Here is a 13,039-nt window from a genome sequence, read left to right on the forward strand (position 1 = left end):
CACTCCAATTGTGTCAGACAACATGCAGGACTAAGTTTAAGACACATCAAGGCCTGAAATAGCTGCATATCCCTATTTCACATTAGAAGACAGTAAGTGTTTATTAGAAAGAGTTTCTGAAATAGGTACTAAAACCTATCAATTTTCTTAAGTAAAATGTATGTAGCATCCATGGATAGACTTTTCAAAAGAAAACATGACACCCATCTCTTATGCCTCTCCAAGAGTTTTTGCAGTTTTATAGAAAATGGTGAAAAAGTTAGAGCTATTGTTGATTAGAGGGACCAGCTGAAGCGTTGGTTGAATTTCAATATTAAATTAAAACAATTAAAATTCACAGGGTTTTCAAAGGTCAATGTGTAAATATCACTTTGTATGAAAACAAAACTCAAACATGGGATGTCAATGCAATAAAACTGCCCAACTTTAGACACAAAACAGTCACTCAGATGAAGTAACTGCTCAGGCTTTTATTAGTTTAGAAACAAATTTCAAAGGAAACCTGGGAGGATTTTACTCGCCTGACACAGAGTACAGCTCTCACAGGTTCAGCACACAGGACAGGGATGGAAGGGACTCTCCTAACCAAGGGTGACAAGGCAGTCAGTGCTCAGGGATCACAGATGTAATTCCTCTGAGGAAAAGGCACAGGTGGGATGAGACCATACAAGTAATATTAACATCCTAAAGATCCAAATAACCAAAATCACAGAGATGACTAAGTTCAACTGGACAAGGATCACCGAGTCCAACTCCTGGCCCTGCACAGGATGACCCCAATAATCCCACCAAGTGCCTGCAAGTGGTACTTCTCTGTGATCCTTTAATGTGATTGCAGCCCAACATGGGATTGATTTCAATCACCTCAGATTAAGTTCCTGGGTAAATTTAGACAGATGTTCTTAGCACACCACATCACCTTCAAGGAAGGCTGAACATGGAAACAATTCACAGTATTTACATTGTAAAAAAGCAACAGAAGTTGTAAAGATATATCTTGATTTATATAAACATGATGTAAACAAGTGTCATCTTATGAAGCTTCCAAAAATTTCTTAGGCAGAAATATATAATATGAAAGAACTGTATAACTCTATATCAGCTCTGAGAGGTAAAAGCAAACAAAATACAACTATAATTGAAGCTCATACTTGCACATGGTGGGTCTGGAGAGTCAGTTTTACAAGGAGCAGCTGAGGGAGCTGGGGGGGCTCAGCCTGGAGAAAAGGAGGCTCAGGGGGGACCTTCTGGCTCTGCAACCCCCTGACAGGAGGGGGGAGCTGGGGGGGGTCGGGCTCTGCTCCCAGGGAACAAGGGACAGGAGGAGAGGGAACGGCCTCCAGCTGTGCCAGGGGAGGCTCAGGTTGGACATGAGAAGGAATTTCTGCCTGGAAAGGGTGTTCAGGCACTGGCAGGGGCTGCCCAGGGAGGTGTTGGAGTCCCCATCCCTGGAGGTGCCCAAGGAAGGCCTGGCTGTGGCACTGAGTGCTCTGGGCTGGGGACAAGGTGGGGATGGGGCACAGGGTGGGCTCAGTGGGCTGGGAGGGCTTTTCCAGCCTCAGTGATTCTGTGACCACCATGACTTTCTACATCACTTTATTTTCAGTTAATCCCAGATACTCCCTAGAGAAATCAACACTGAGTATTTTGAAAAGCAGCATCCACACTCCCCAAAGGAGACAGCTCTGCACAGGAACCGAGGAGCACATTTTCCAGACAAACTCACTGTTTTATAAAATAACTCCTGTGAAACTGAGGTGGGGGGAAAGGACACCTCCTCCCTTTTAGAGCCCTCCTGCACCTTTTCTCAGCTTGTTTTTTTAAGAAAATAGAGCACATATAAAATTCCACATCACTGCCCTACTCTGTGTTCTTCATTCCCATCTAAGGACTCAGAAGTTCATTTCACCCATGTTGGACAGCTGAGCCCAAATCCTCCCCATCAGCTCCCGGAGCCAAATTCCTCCAGGTATTGTGAAAATACAGCAGCACTGTCAGGAACTCCTGACATCCGAGCAGGATCCTGTCCCCCGGACCAGGAAGGCCCCACACACACCACCTGAGCACACCGATGCCTCCAAGAGCCTCAGAGCTTCTTTAGAGAGAGTTTACTCCATGTCCCTGTGCAGAAAAACCACCAGTTTCCAATTCCTTTTATGATTTGTATCACCTCCTCTTCCACCCTCAGTGTTCCCTGTTGTGTCCTGGCATTCCCGGGATAACATCCCAGGCTGCTCACACACTGCAGGGGTGACTCTCGCTGTTGGTACTGCAAGTGGCACTCCAAACATTCTGACCCTTATTTCTGGCTTATTTCCCACTCTGGAAACAATGTCCACACATTTACCTTTCAAGGAATAAATGAATCACTCTTCCCAGCAGCAAAAATCCAGAGATACAATTTCTTCCACAAATTAATGGAAAAAATACACACACCTTACCAGGAAACCACAACCTAGAGATTCTATGCCTCGCTGTTGCTGCTCCGTGGTTTTTTTAGGAAATGCACAGAGCAAGTGTAAGGACAGATTTCACATCTGAACTAGTGACACAGGTTGGCACTGATGGGTGACAGAAGAAGTTCTGAGGAACTGAAGGGAGGAATCATGGCTGTACAATACAATATAAATCCACGAGTGCTTTTGCTCTGAAGTCAGCAACAAGACCAGACAAACCAGATCCACCCATCTAAGCAGTCAAATTTCTAGTTAAGAAACTCAGAACTTAAGACTTCATCAATTAATAAACATCTGTAGCAGTACTTTCTGCACTTATGGGGTTTGCATGAAAAAGGGATTTAGAGCAGAGCTTGCAGAGGTACAACCTTTGCAACAACTCAGTTCCAACTCGTGTTCCTCGGGATCCGCGAGTCCAACTATTTTCACATGGAACAACACTGGCATCCAGTGGCCAACTCAATTAATCACAGAACGGAATGACTTCACTACCCTCCTGCCCTTCTTTGGCCCAGGAAACACCATTAGAAGAGACCACGTATTTCTGGAGGCTGCTCCTAAAAGTTTGCACACCTCCAGAGTGTTGACCGACCCCTCCCTCCATCCCTGCTGTGACCAGCCCCTGCTCACCTGGCAGCGCAGTGATGAAGTCCCGCTGTAACATGGGCTTCAAGTAAGAGTTAATATGTCCATGCTGATAGTGACACATTCGGGAAATAAGGTGTTCCACAAATTCCACTTGATCTGATTCAGACCACTGGTCAAAATATTTTATACACAAGTCTTTTTCCTTTTCGTAGTTTCCTTCCGATGGTCTTTTTCTTGAGACAATCACGGATGAAGTTCCATTACTTATCTGGTGTTAGAAAAAGAACAGCAGTGTTAAATATAAATACCAGGAACAGCTTTGTAAGAACTCTCTGAAGGAAAAACATGGAAGATGCAAAGAAATAATCAAAACTAAATTTCAAAACACATCCTTCATGATATGAGTTACACCAGATAAATTTCATCTTTCATAGACAAAGATCAGTTAAAGGACTTTGCTTCTAAGTTACTTCTTCCACTGAAAGTCTTGAATTCCCTCACACCTCTTAACATTTCAACAGCAAGGAATTTAGTTCTTTTTAGCCATGACTTCCCCAGATTAACCCAGTGGTTTCTGCAGAACTTTGCAGTTGCCTCCACAAATGTTTCACTCAGGTTTCAGCAGTTAAATTAACAACACACCAAAGCTGGATATTAATACTCTAATTAACACAAGAATTCGAGATCCTCATGTCAGTGTTGAACTTCCTGTCCCTAAGTGAAAACTGAGAATGACATGACATCCAGGGTTTGGTTTGTTTTTGAAAACCAGCTCCTGTCAGTGTTTGGGACATCGACATAAATACCTCATTAAAATCCTGGGAGTTGGAGCCACAAATGAGGATGCTACAAGAACACCACCCCAGGAGTTACTGCTAATTACTGAGTAGAACATAAGACTGATGCCAGGCTCCTCTGAGCCTTTCAGGAGGCCACCACGCTGCTGGGGACCAATTGTCAGCTCTCTGAAATATTCCCAAACTCCTTCAAAGCAAATTGGTTGCATGTCCTTGCCATGTTGAATTTCTCCTTTCAAACAACAGTGACATGCTCAGAAACACAGCTGAACTTTATTCCCAATTGTCCTTCCAAGGTCAGCACCAACCACAAAATTTGAGAAGAACAAGTAATTTCTCAAGGATTATGCAATGGTGTCATCCTTCACTCCAAGGCTGGGCTAATTTTAGGATGATACAGTGAACTACGTCCAAGGATGATTATACAGACACAAGATTTGGATATTTCTCAAAAGCAGGAACACACAAAATCATGTCAACTCTCTTTCTACAAGAATGTTAGTCCTACCTGCCACAGGGTATTTTTCTTTGGAGACTCATCTTCATTCTGATCCTCCATTACTGACGTGTTCTAGAAAAAAAGAAGAAACATCACTTCAATTTTTTTACTCTGTGATAATTTCTCTCTCTACAAGCACTATGAAGAAGCAAATCAATTGAACTTATAAAATTCATTTTTGTAGTGAACAGAACTATCAAAGACTTCTGGTCACAAAACCTGAATATTATAAATAAATTCCCCTTTTAACTGACATGTTTATCAATTCCATTTACTGTAAAGATAACTCCCCAACCCCACTTCAATTTCCTTTGACAGGTTTTCATGCAGCCTTTCAACGCTTTTCTCACTGGGAAATAAATTCACTTTCATCCTACTCAAGCCAAAGCAATTAAACCTGTCAAAGTATTCAACCAGCACTTTCTGCCAAACTTAAATTGCATACAGCTCGTAGAAAAAAAATTAAAAATCACTATACACTACTTACATGCAACAGAACGGGGGTTTTTCCCAGCTCTAGCTACCACAAGGAATAGGGATTGCTCTCTGCAGAACAACTCTGCACTGCACTGCCACTCTGTGTCTCTACCCCTTGGCAGTCCCCATCTTTCTCCCCCTGCCTTAATTGCAGTGCTCTCCCCACATCAGAACTGCTCCTCCCTTCTGTTTTCTTCACCAACAGAAGATGTAAGAATTTCTATGAACATTCAGCTGCAAGTGTTTCTTTGAGCTCACCTTGGTTTCCCAAAAGCTCTCCCTCCTTCCGTGCCTCGTTCATCGCCCGCTCCCTCGTGCTGTGCAGGCACAGCCCCCACCTCCTGCTGCCCACCCCGGTCCCTCAGCCCCAGCCCTGTGCCCATCCCTCTGCCCAGGACACACCAGCTGACCGGCACAGGGGTCAGCACCATAAACTCAGTGCCCTCAAACACTGTCTGCATTTATTTCAGCCTCCTTCCCCTCCATCAGCTGCCTCAGCAGAAAGAGGAACAACACCCTCAAGTAAAACACATGATGGAATAAGTCACACAATTCCTTCACTCTCATCACTATGGATTATGGATTAACCCCTTAACAACCACATCCACTCCCACTCAAAACACAGTTCCACCTCAAAAGCATTCATCTCCTCCTTTTTCTGCCATAAGGATGGACTGCATCAAACCCAGAAAACGTGGAGAAGTTAACACTATGAGCTCTACAGTAAAGCCTTCCTCCCCCACCCCACCATGGGCTCACATTTACCTTGAACCCTCTTCTGCTTTGCAGCCAGGTATGGAAAAACATGTGTCACATGGACTTCAGATGACATTATAAAAACTGTGGCCACAGGGTGATGGAAAGACTCAAGTCTACCCAGTTCTGACACACAGGACAATGACAAACACGAGCCTAGGAGATGGCTAGAGGGGAATCCAGAAAGGGCTAAAGGCAGGAAAGGGTTTGGGTGACTCCACAGATACATATATTGAAGTGTTCCTGGACATACATAGAACAGTAACACTGAAAGTAAATCACATTTTGCCCAGTTTTTAAAGTGACAGACTCTTCAGGGCCACCCCAGTTATCCCAAACTACTCCCTGCTCCCACCCAACCCTCTCATGGGGTACAACCCATGTCCCCCACACGGTGCCCAGGACACACATCAGCCACACACCTACTGGGACCCAACCAGCCGACGCCAGTTAAACCATTCTGGAAAGCAAGCACGCCACCAGGGAATTCTGCAGGGTTTCTTTGATTTGATTTTATTTCAATATGAATGTGTAGAAATTTCATTACAGTGACTGTATGTTGTTAATGGTATGTTATGTATGTTAATGGTGTTTCCAATTAGTATGTCCTTAAATGCTGAGGGACATCTCATCTCCTTTAGCAGCTGAAGGCTAAAGAAATGCATCAATCCTGTAAGCCACAAGCAAGGAACACAGGGAATACCAAACACAGGTGGCTTGGGTCAGCATATTCAGCAGAAATCCCACATTTTATCAACTTAGCCCCCGCCTAACTTTCCTTCAGCAGGTCACAGCAGACTCTGCCATTGCACTTCTCCCTTTATCAGGAAACACCTCAGTTCACTGCCAGCTTTCCCTGGGATGGAGGCCAAGAACTGCCTCCTAAACATGGTGTCTTTTCTTTTCAGGCACATACAATAAACCTGCAGCAGAGCAGCCTTGTAACAGTGTGTAAGGTCACACACTCAGATGGGAATTCCACCCCCGGCAGACTGCAGAGCCAGGTTCCCTCTGTTCTGTCACCCACTCAATTCTTCTGTGCCTCTGATGCTGCCCAGGGAAAGAAAACTGGGCAGCAGGATTTGGGGAGATGTTACATCCTTGGTATGTCACTGAATCACAGAATCATTTAGGTTGGAAAAGACTTCCAAGATCATCAAGTCCCCCCTGTGCCCCATCCCCACCTTGTCCCCAGCCCAGAGCACTCAGTGCCACGGCCAGGCCTTCCTTGGACACCTCCAGGGGTGGGGACTCCAACACCTCCCTGGGCAGCCCCTGCCAGTGCCTGAACACCCTTTCCAGGGAGAAATTCCTTCTCATGTCCAACCTGAGCCTCCCCTGGCACAGCTGGAGGCCGTTCCCTCTCCTCCTGTCCCTTGTTCCCTGGGAGCAGAGCCCGACCCCCCCCCAGCTCCCCCCTCCTGTCAGGGAGTTGCAGAGCCAGAAGGTCCCCCCTGAGCCTCCTTTTCTCCAGGCTGAGCCCCCCCAGCTCCCTCAGCTGCTCCTGCTGCTCCAGCCCCTTCCCAGCTCCGTTCCCTTCCCTGCACACGCTCCAGGCCCTCAATGTCTCTCTTCCATGAGGGCCCAGAACTGGACACAGCCCTGGAGGGGCCTCAGCAGGGCCAGCACAGGGACAGTCACTGCCCTGGTCCTGCTGCCACACCATGGCTGGCACAGCCCAGGGGCCATTGGCCTCTTGCCCCCCTGGGCTCCCCTGGGCTCATGTCCAGCCCCTGGCACCAGCACCCCCAGGGCCTTTCCCAACAGGCACTTTCCAGCTCTCAACATCTGAGCCGTGAATGTGAGGGCACATGACATAGATTGATTTTTAGGGTGGAAATTTAACAGTTTACGTAGATATTTCACCAGGAAGCAGCAGCTGTGTTAATATAATGGTATCTATTGCTACAGTTTCTTGTGTTTTCTCTCTTTTCCTGTCCTCACTCCATGTTCTATTAGTATACTTTAGAGCTTTTAAATCCTTCATCCTTTCCCTTTCCACTCGCAAATACATTGTTTGTTTTCACTATTATATATTCTCTTCCTAATAAATTCACTCTCCTTCTGTCCTAAACATTTAATTTTGAGGTCATTCTCCAGGTCACATACATCCTAGCTCCGACTACAGTCTCTCTCTCCAGCACTTAAACCTAACTTAAGACCAGAAGATGACAGAGTGGATCCCGCCCTGTTGTCTGGAAGGAGCAATTAGACAACTCTAACCTGTCCTGTCCATTCCCGGCACTTGGCAAAAGAATTTCAGAATTCCTAACAGCTGGTGTCACCAGTCCCTGCTCTGTAAGGCCTCCAGCTCTTGTGCAAGAACAAAGATAGGCATCTACAAGTTCAACTCTTCCCTCACCCTGCACCTCCTTGTTCACCCCACCCACTCTCTACATAAAGCCACCTCTGCCTGTTTCCCAGGTGGCTTTAAAGTGGCATCAACACAGAATTCAACCTATTCCCCTGTAGCTGAACAGCACCAAGACCCGATGCCATCAATGCCATCTCCCTGCAGTGACCCAGCAAGGCCATGAGCCCCTGCAATACTGACCTGCCCTCGCAGACATTGCCCAGGCGTGATTTTGGACCCCCACGAGGGTCTTGCAGCTCCTCAGAGGGGAAGCAGAGCTTCTAAAGACTGTCAATTCATCTTGTTTATATGTTCATTTTTTCCAGAGATTCTTGTGAAGTTGCTCACAGCTCTTGCAAAAGTAGAATGGTTATTTCCAACCAGCTGTCATTCCTTAATTAGTCAGCCTGGAGTAAGTGCTCTCCATCCCTACTGGGAATGGCAGCAACAGCAAGAGATAACACTGGGTCCGAGCAGGGATGTTCTGCTGGTGCCTTACAGTTGTTCAAACCCCACTGAGCCCAGTTAGCCCGAGAAAGGCCCAGCAATGGCAGTAAAGCTGACACATTGCTCTGCAAGCTTAAAAAGCTGGTTTCCTGAACTTTTGCATCCCATATTCCTTGCTCAGTCCCACAGTAACTTCAGGCTTTCCTTAGTCTTTCTGCTCCACAACAACTCAAGTCTTTGGGATTTCTACGAGATGCAGATGAACACGGCAAACAGGTTCAAGAATTACTTAGGGAGAAAGAGGTACTGACAAGCCTAATTACAACAGGCTCATTCCCTTTGGAGATCATGAAAAGCTTCCGAGATAGAAACAACTAGCAATGATCCCCAGAGGCAAAAGATTTGTCAGTATTGTAAAACTCTATAAACCACAGTTTCCATTAAGATCCCTGGATACCTGGTAGCAACCAATATCTCAAAGTTTAGTAGTTTCCCGTTATGTGTTTGTACAACACGAGGTGCAGAAGCAGCGATGTTTTCCTGCAGCTGAAGGGCTCAGGGCCTGCAGGGCTCACCTCCCTCAGCAGGGGCAGCAAAAGCTGCACCTTTTCTAGCAGAAATCTATCAAACCTGCACAGGCTAATCCAGATTTCCACCAGACTGTTCTTGGCTCCAGGCAGGGAACACCCGGGTTTGCACCCAGGGAGTGCCTTGAGTCACTTAATTGACTGGGAAGAGGAACAGCCCCGGTGCAGCTTTGTTCTCTAACCCAGTTCTAGTTCCAGTATCGGGAGAGCAATTACAGAAGTGATAGCAGGTGATCCTGGGAACTGGGACAGAAACATGAGGTGCAGGAGGGCACCCAGCAGGGCAGACAACATCACTGAGCATCTCTGATGATAAACTTTGCCCTAACAAAGAAGCATTCAAGCATTCAAAGGATGGATGGACAAAACCAGACAATAGCTTTGTTACCTTGAAAAAAAGAATAACAGTCTTATATTTTGGCTATAATGAAAGAGAAAGTGATAGAAAACAATCACTTGTATTTCCCACTGCCCTTGAGATTACACCAGCAATTCTGATCTCAGTTAAAGATCAAGCTAAGTCTTCAAAAACCTTAACTCTTCACAAGATTCCCGCTCTCTGGAGAAAGCACTAGGGAATTTCAGTTAAAATTACAAAATAAGCAAAACTAATCATAACAGTTCAGCTAAACAGGCTCTGATCTCCTTTAAGAAATCATGTCCATATCTGACTTTGAAGAAGTTGAAGAAACAAGAAAGAATAACTAATACATACTTGGATACTTTGAAGTCAAACACAGCAGATTGAGCTCGAGCTTGAACCACCTCCCGAACCCAGCTCTGCCCGCACAGGGACTGCCAGAGGCACCAATTACACATTCCCAGAGGAGGAGAGGAGTCACCATCCCATGGGACAGCTGGGGCACAGCAGGAAGGGAGAAAGCTGGGCATCCATCTGTACCATCCAAGAGTGAGGAGCATCTGTCCTCATGGCTTCCTGCTACAATACAGCCAGAAACCCCAAATGCTTTAGAGCATTTCTAAATGAGGGTGAGCCTCTCCTTTGGGTGCAATGGACAACATTTGCTAAACCAGGAGCCTGGTAAACAATGGTTATTGATCAAGGATTTTCCTCTTTTAACTACTGAGAGACTCTTAATAAAAATATACTGTAGCACAAACATTAAATTAAATTGGAGAACTTAAACTGCACTAGATGTGAATCAACCCATCTCCCAGCAAGGACCAAATCCCTACTTATCTGTCAGCAAGGAAAGACAAAAATATTACAGTGCTTCCAAATGCCAGGTCAGGAATATGAGATCCAACTGTGCTTCTCCTAAACACTGAAAAGATTCATCCCCACAAGAAATATCTTTGGAAGCACAGCCATGGGCTGTATACGGAGCAATGATATCAAAGATTCATGTATAAGCATAAAAAGGTATGGATAGTTATTAAAATCTGGTCAATAAAGACACTGGGTTTCACAGAGCAATAACACACCTTCAGCTACAGGTTTAACCTCACTCAGGTTCCCTGTGGAAAATGGTTCTTTCCAATATTTCTCCATTGATTATGTAACTTGTATTTTTAATATAGTGAGATAATCATGTTGTGGCTTTATGCAAAAAAAAAAAAAAAACAAAAAGAATAATTCCCCTGAGAAAAGTAGAAAATAGAGCCCATAGCCAAAGGATTTTCCAAATACAGAGCTTCTGAAAACACCCAATGGTAGATAAACTAACTCCACTGTCCACAGTCACTACAAAGCAGTTGGAAAAAAAAGCTCTTGGGTTCATCAAATTAAATTTGATTTAGTTTTCAGCAGTCCTGTGACAAGCAGGGATCTGGACTCAATGATCCTTATGGATCCCTTCCAACCTGAGACACCACAGGAGTCACAGAGTGGGTCAGGCTGGAAGGGCCCACAGTGCCTCATCCGGTCCCACCTCCCTGCCCAGCAGGGCCATCCCACAGCACATGGCACAGGATTGTGTCCACACAGCTCTGCAAGAGCTCCAGTCAGGAGACTCCACACCCTCTCTGCTCTCTCTCCAGGGCTGGGTCACTGCCCAGCAAAGAAGTTCTTCCTCCTGTCCAGCTGCAACTTCCCGGGCATCAGTTCCTGCCCGTTCCTCTTGGGCCATTGCTGGGCCCCCCGAGCAGAGCCTGCTCCAGCCTCTGCCCCCTCCCTGCAGCCCCTGACACAGCCTGGGGAGGGCCCCTCTCAGGCTCTGCTCTGGAGGCTGAACAGCCCCAGCTCCCTCAGCCTTTGCTGCTCCCAGAGCTGCTCCAGCCCTTGGGCATCTCCGCAGCCTGCGCTGGCCCCGCTGCAGGAGCTCCCTGGCCCTGCTGTGCTGAGGAGCCCCAGCTGGGCCCAGCCCTGCAGATGTGCCTGCCCAGGGCTGGCCAGAGGGGCAGGATCCCCTCCCTGCCCTGCTCCAAGGCTCTTCCTGATGCCCCCAGGATCCCATTGGCCTCCTTGGCCCCCAGGACACACGGCTGGGCAGGGACAGCTGGTTGTCCACCAAACATAAAAGTTAACTCTGCTGACCACAGACATGTCTATATTTGACATCTGTATTAGTAAGTGCTTGTTTCAGCTTAAACCAAACTATTTATGTAAGCACTAGAGATCTGCACAAATTCGGCTGAACACGCTCCATTTCTTACCTAGCTCGCTGCTCTCCCAGTTGCCAGGTTTTATTTTAGTGCAGCTATTGCTGGAAGTTCAAACAAAAATACACTTCAAATACTAAAAGAGTCTACCAAGAGCCAACAGCTGAAGGCAAAATTAGAAAAAAACCCTCACACTGAAAATAAGGCATCAATTTTTATTCGGCCTCTGAGTAACCACCAAAAAGTTGAGAGGAAAACAGGGAGAATTCAGCACCAGCACAGTTACCCAGTTTGTGCTTCAAGCTGCTACAAACAAACAGTATTTGGTGTAGTTTGACCACAAGTTGTAGATGGGAAGTTTTTAAAAGATACCTAATGCCTTTACATACCCAGTTTGACACCTCTCAAGGGTCTATTTTTTATGAAGTTTTGGCCAGAGCAGTGAATTCCCCAAAACCAAGAGCTGCCTGCTCCTGCCTCTGCTCAGACAAAGAAAATCTCAGGCCGTTCTTCACCTAAATGTTCCAGGCCAGTTATTTTTTCAGGTTCCAAACACTACAAACAGTTACTAAACAGGTCATCCTGCTGAATCACCAATGCCTTGATAACCAGCAATTAGTACCACTGCGAGAACTTTGGTTCTGAAGTATCAGAGCTGCCTTGAACTCATCCCAAAACTAACCTGCTGATCCTCTGTATATCCATAACTGTGTATCTTCAGTACATGTGACTCCAGGTAGAGCTGATCCCAGAATGGTTTGGGTTGGAAGGGACCTTAGAGATCATTGATTCCACCCCTGCCATGGGCAGGGACACCTTCCACCAGCCCAGGTTGCTCCAAGCCCCGTCCAACCTGGCCTTGGACACTTCCAGGGATCCAGGGGCAGCCACAGCTTCTCTGGGCAACCTGTGCCAGGGCCTCACCACCCTCACAGCCAACAATTCCTTCCCAACATCCTATCTAACCCTGTCCTCTGGCAGAGTGAAGCCATTCCCCCTCATCCTGGCACCCTTGTCCAAAGTCTCTCTCCATCTTTCCTGTTGGCTCCTTCAGGCACTGCAAGGCCACAATTAGGTCTCCTTGAAGCTTCTTTTCTCCAGGCTGAACAATCCCAACTCTCCCAGCCTTTCCTCCCAGCAGAGCTGCTCCATCCCTCTGATCATCTTGGTGGCCCTCAGCAGTCAGGTCACTGTGGTTGTGTCCAGAGTTACACTACATAACTTGTTCTTAAAATGAAATTATACATGAAAATGCCAAGCACTTCAGGATAACTTTCCTGATCCATGAAACATAAAGGACTCCAACTCCACCACTGAGCTTTTGGTGATGGCACATCCTTTCCATGGGCAGTGTTGTGCCCAAACTGCAGCCTGAGCCTGCCTGGCAGAGCAGGGATTTAATTCATACCCCAACCTGTGAAGCACAACAGCTGATGGAGAACTGTAACAGTAGAATCACTCTCCTGGGTTTCAGAGCTTCTGAAACAGTGTAATGCATATTCTCATCAAGATTTACA

The 13,039-nt window shown here is 46.3% G+C and overlaps 1 protein-coding gene across 3 annotated transcripts in view; it reads right to left on the reverse strand.

Moving 5' to 3' along the window:
• FBXW11 (F-box and WD repeat domain containing 11) overlaps nucleotides 1–13,039 on the reverse strand; it is a 77,971-nt gene that overhangs the window by 33,652 nt on the left and 31,280 nt on the right. For all 3 annotated transcript variants that reach the window (XM_027711291.2, XM_027711290.2, XM_027711288.2), the window contains 2 exons: nucleotides 4,350–4,412; nucleotides 3,087–3,312 (listed from right to left, as the gene is read on the reverse strand). In XM_027711291.2, the coding sequence (XP_027567092.1) occupies nucleotides 3,087–3,312; nucleotides 4,350–4,400 (277 nt within the window). In that variant the 5' untranslated portion in view covers nucleotides 4,401–4,412. The remainder of the gene's footprint in view (nucleotides 1–3,086; nucleotides 3,313–4,349; nucleotides 4,413–13,039) is intronic.

Source organism: Pipra filicauda, unplaced genomic scaffold, assembly GCF_003945595.2.
Source record: "Pipra filicauda isolate LSUMZ 115617 unplaced genomic scaffold, ASM394559v2 scaffold373_size706493_pilon, whole genome shotgun sequence".
Taxonomy (NCBI): Eukaryota; Metazoa; Chordata; class Aves; order Passeriformes; family Pipridae; genus Pipra; species Pipra filicauda.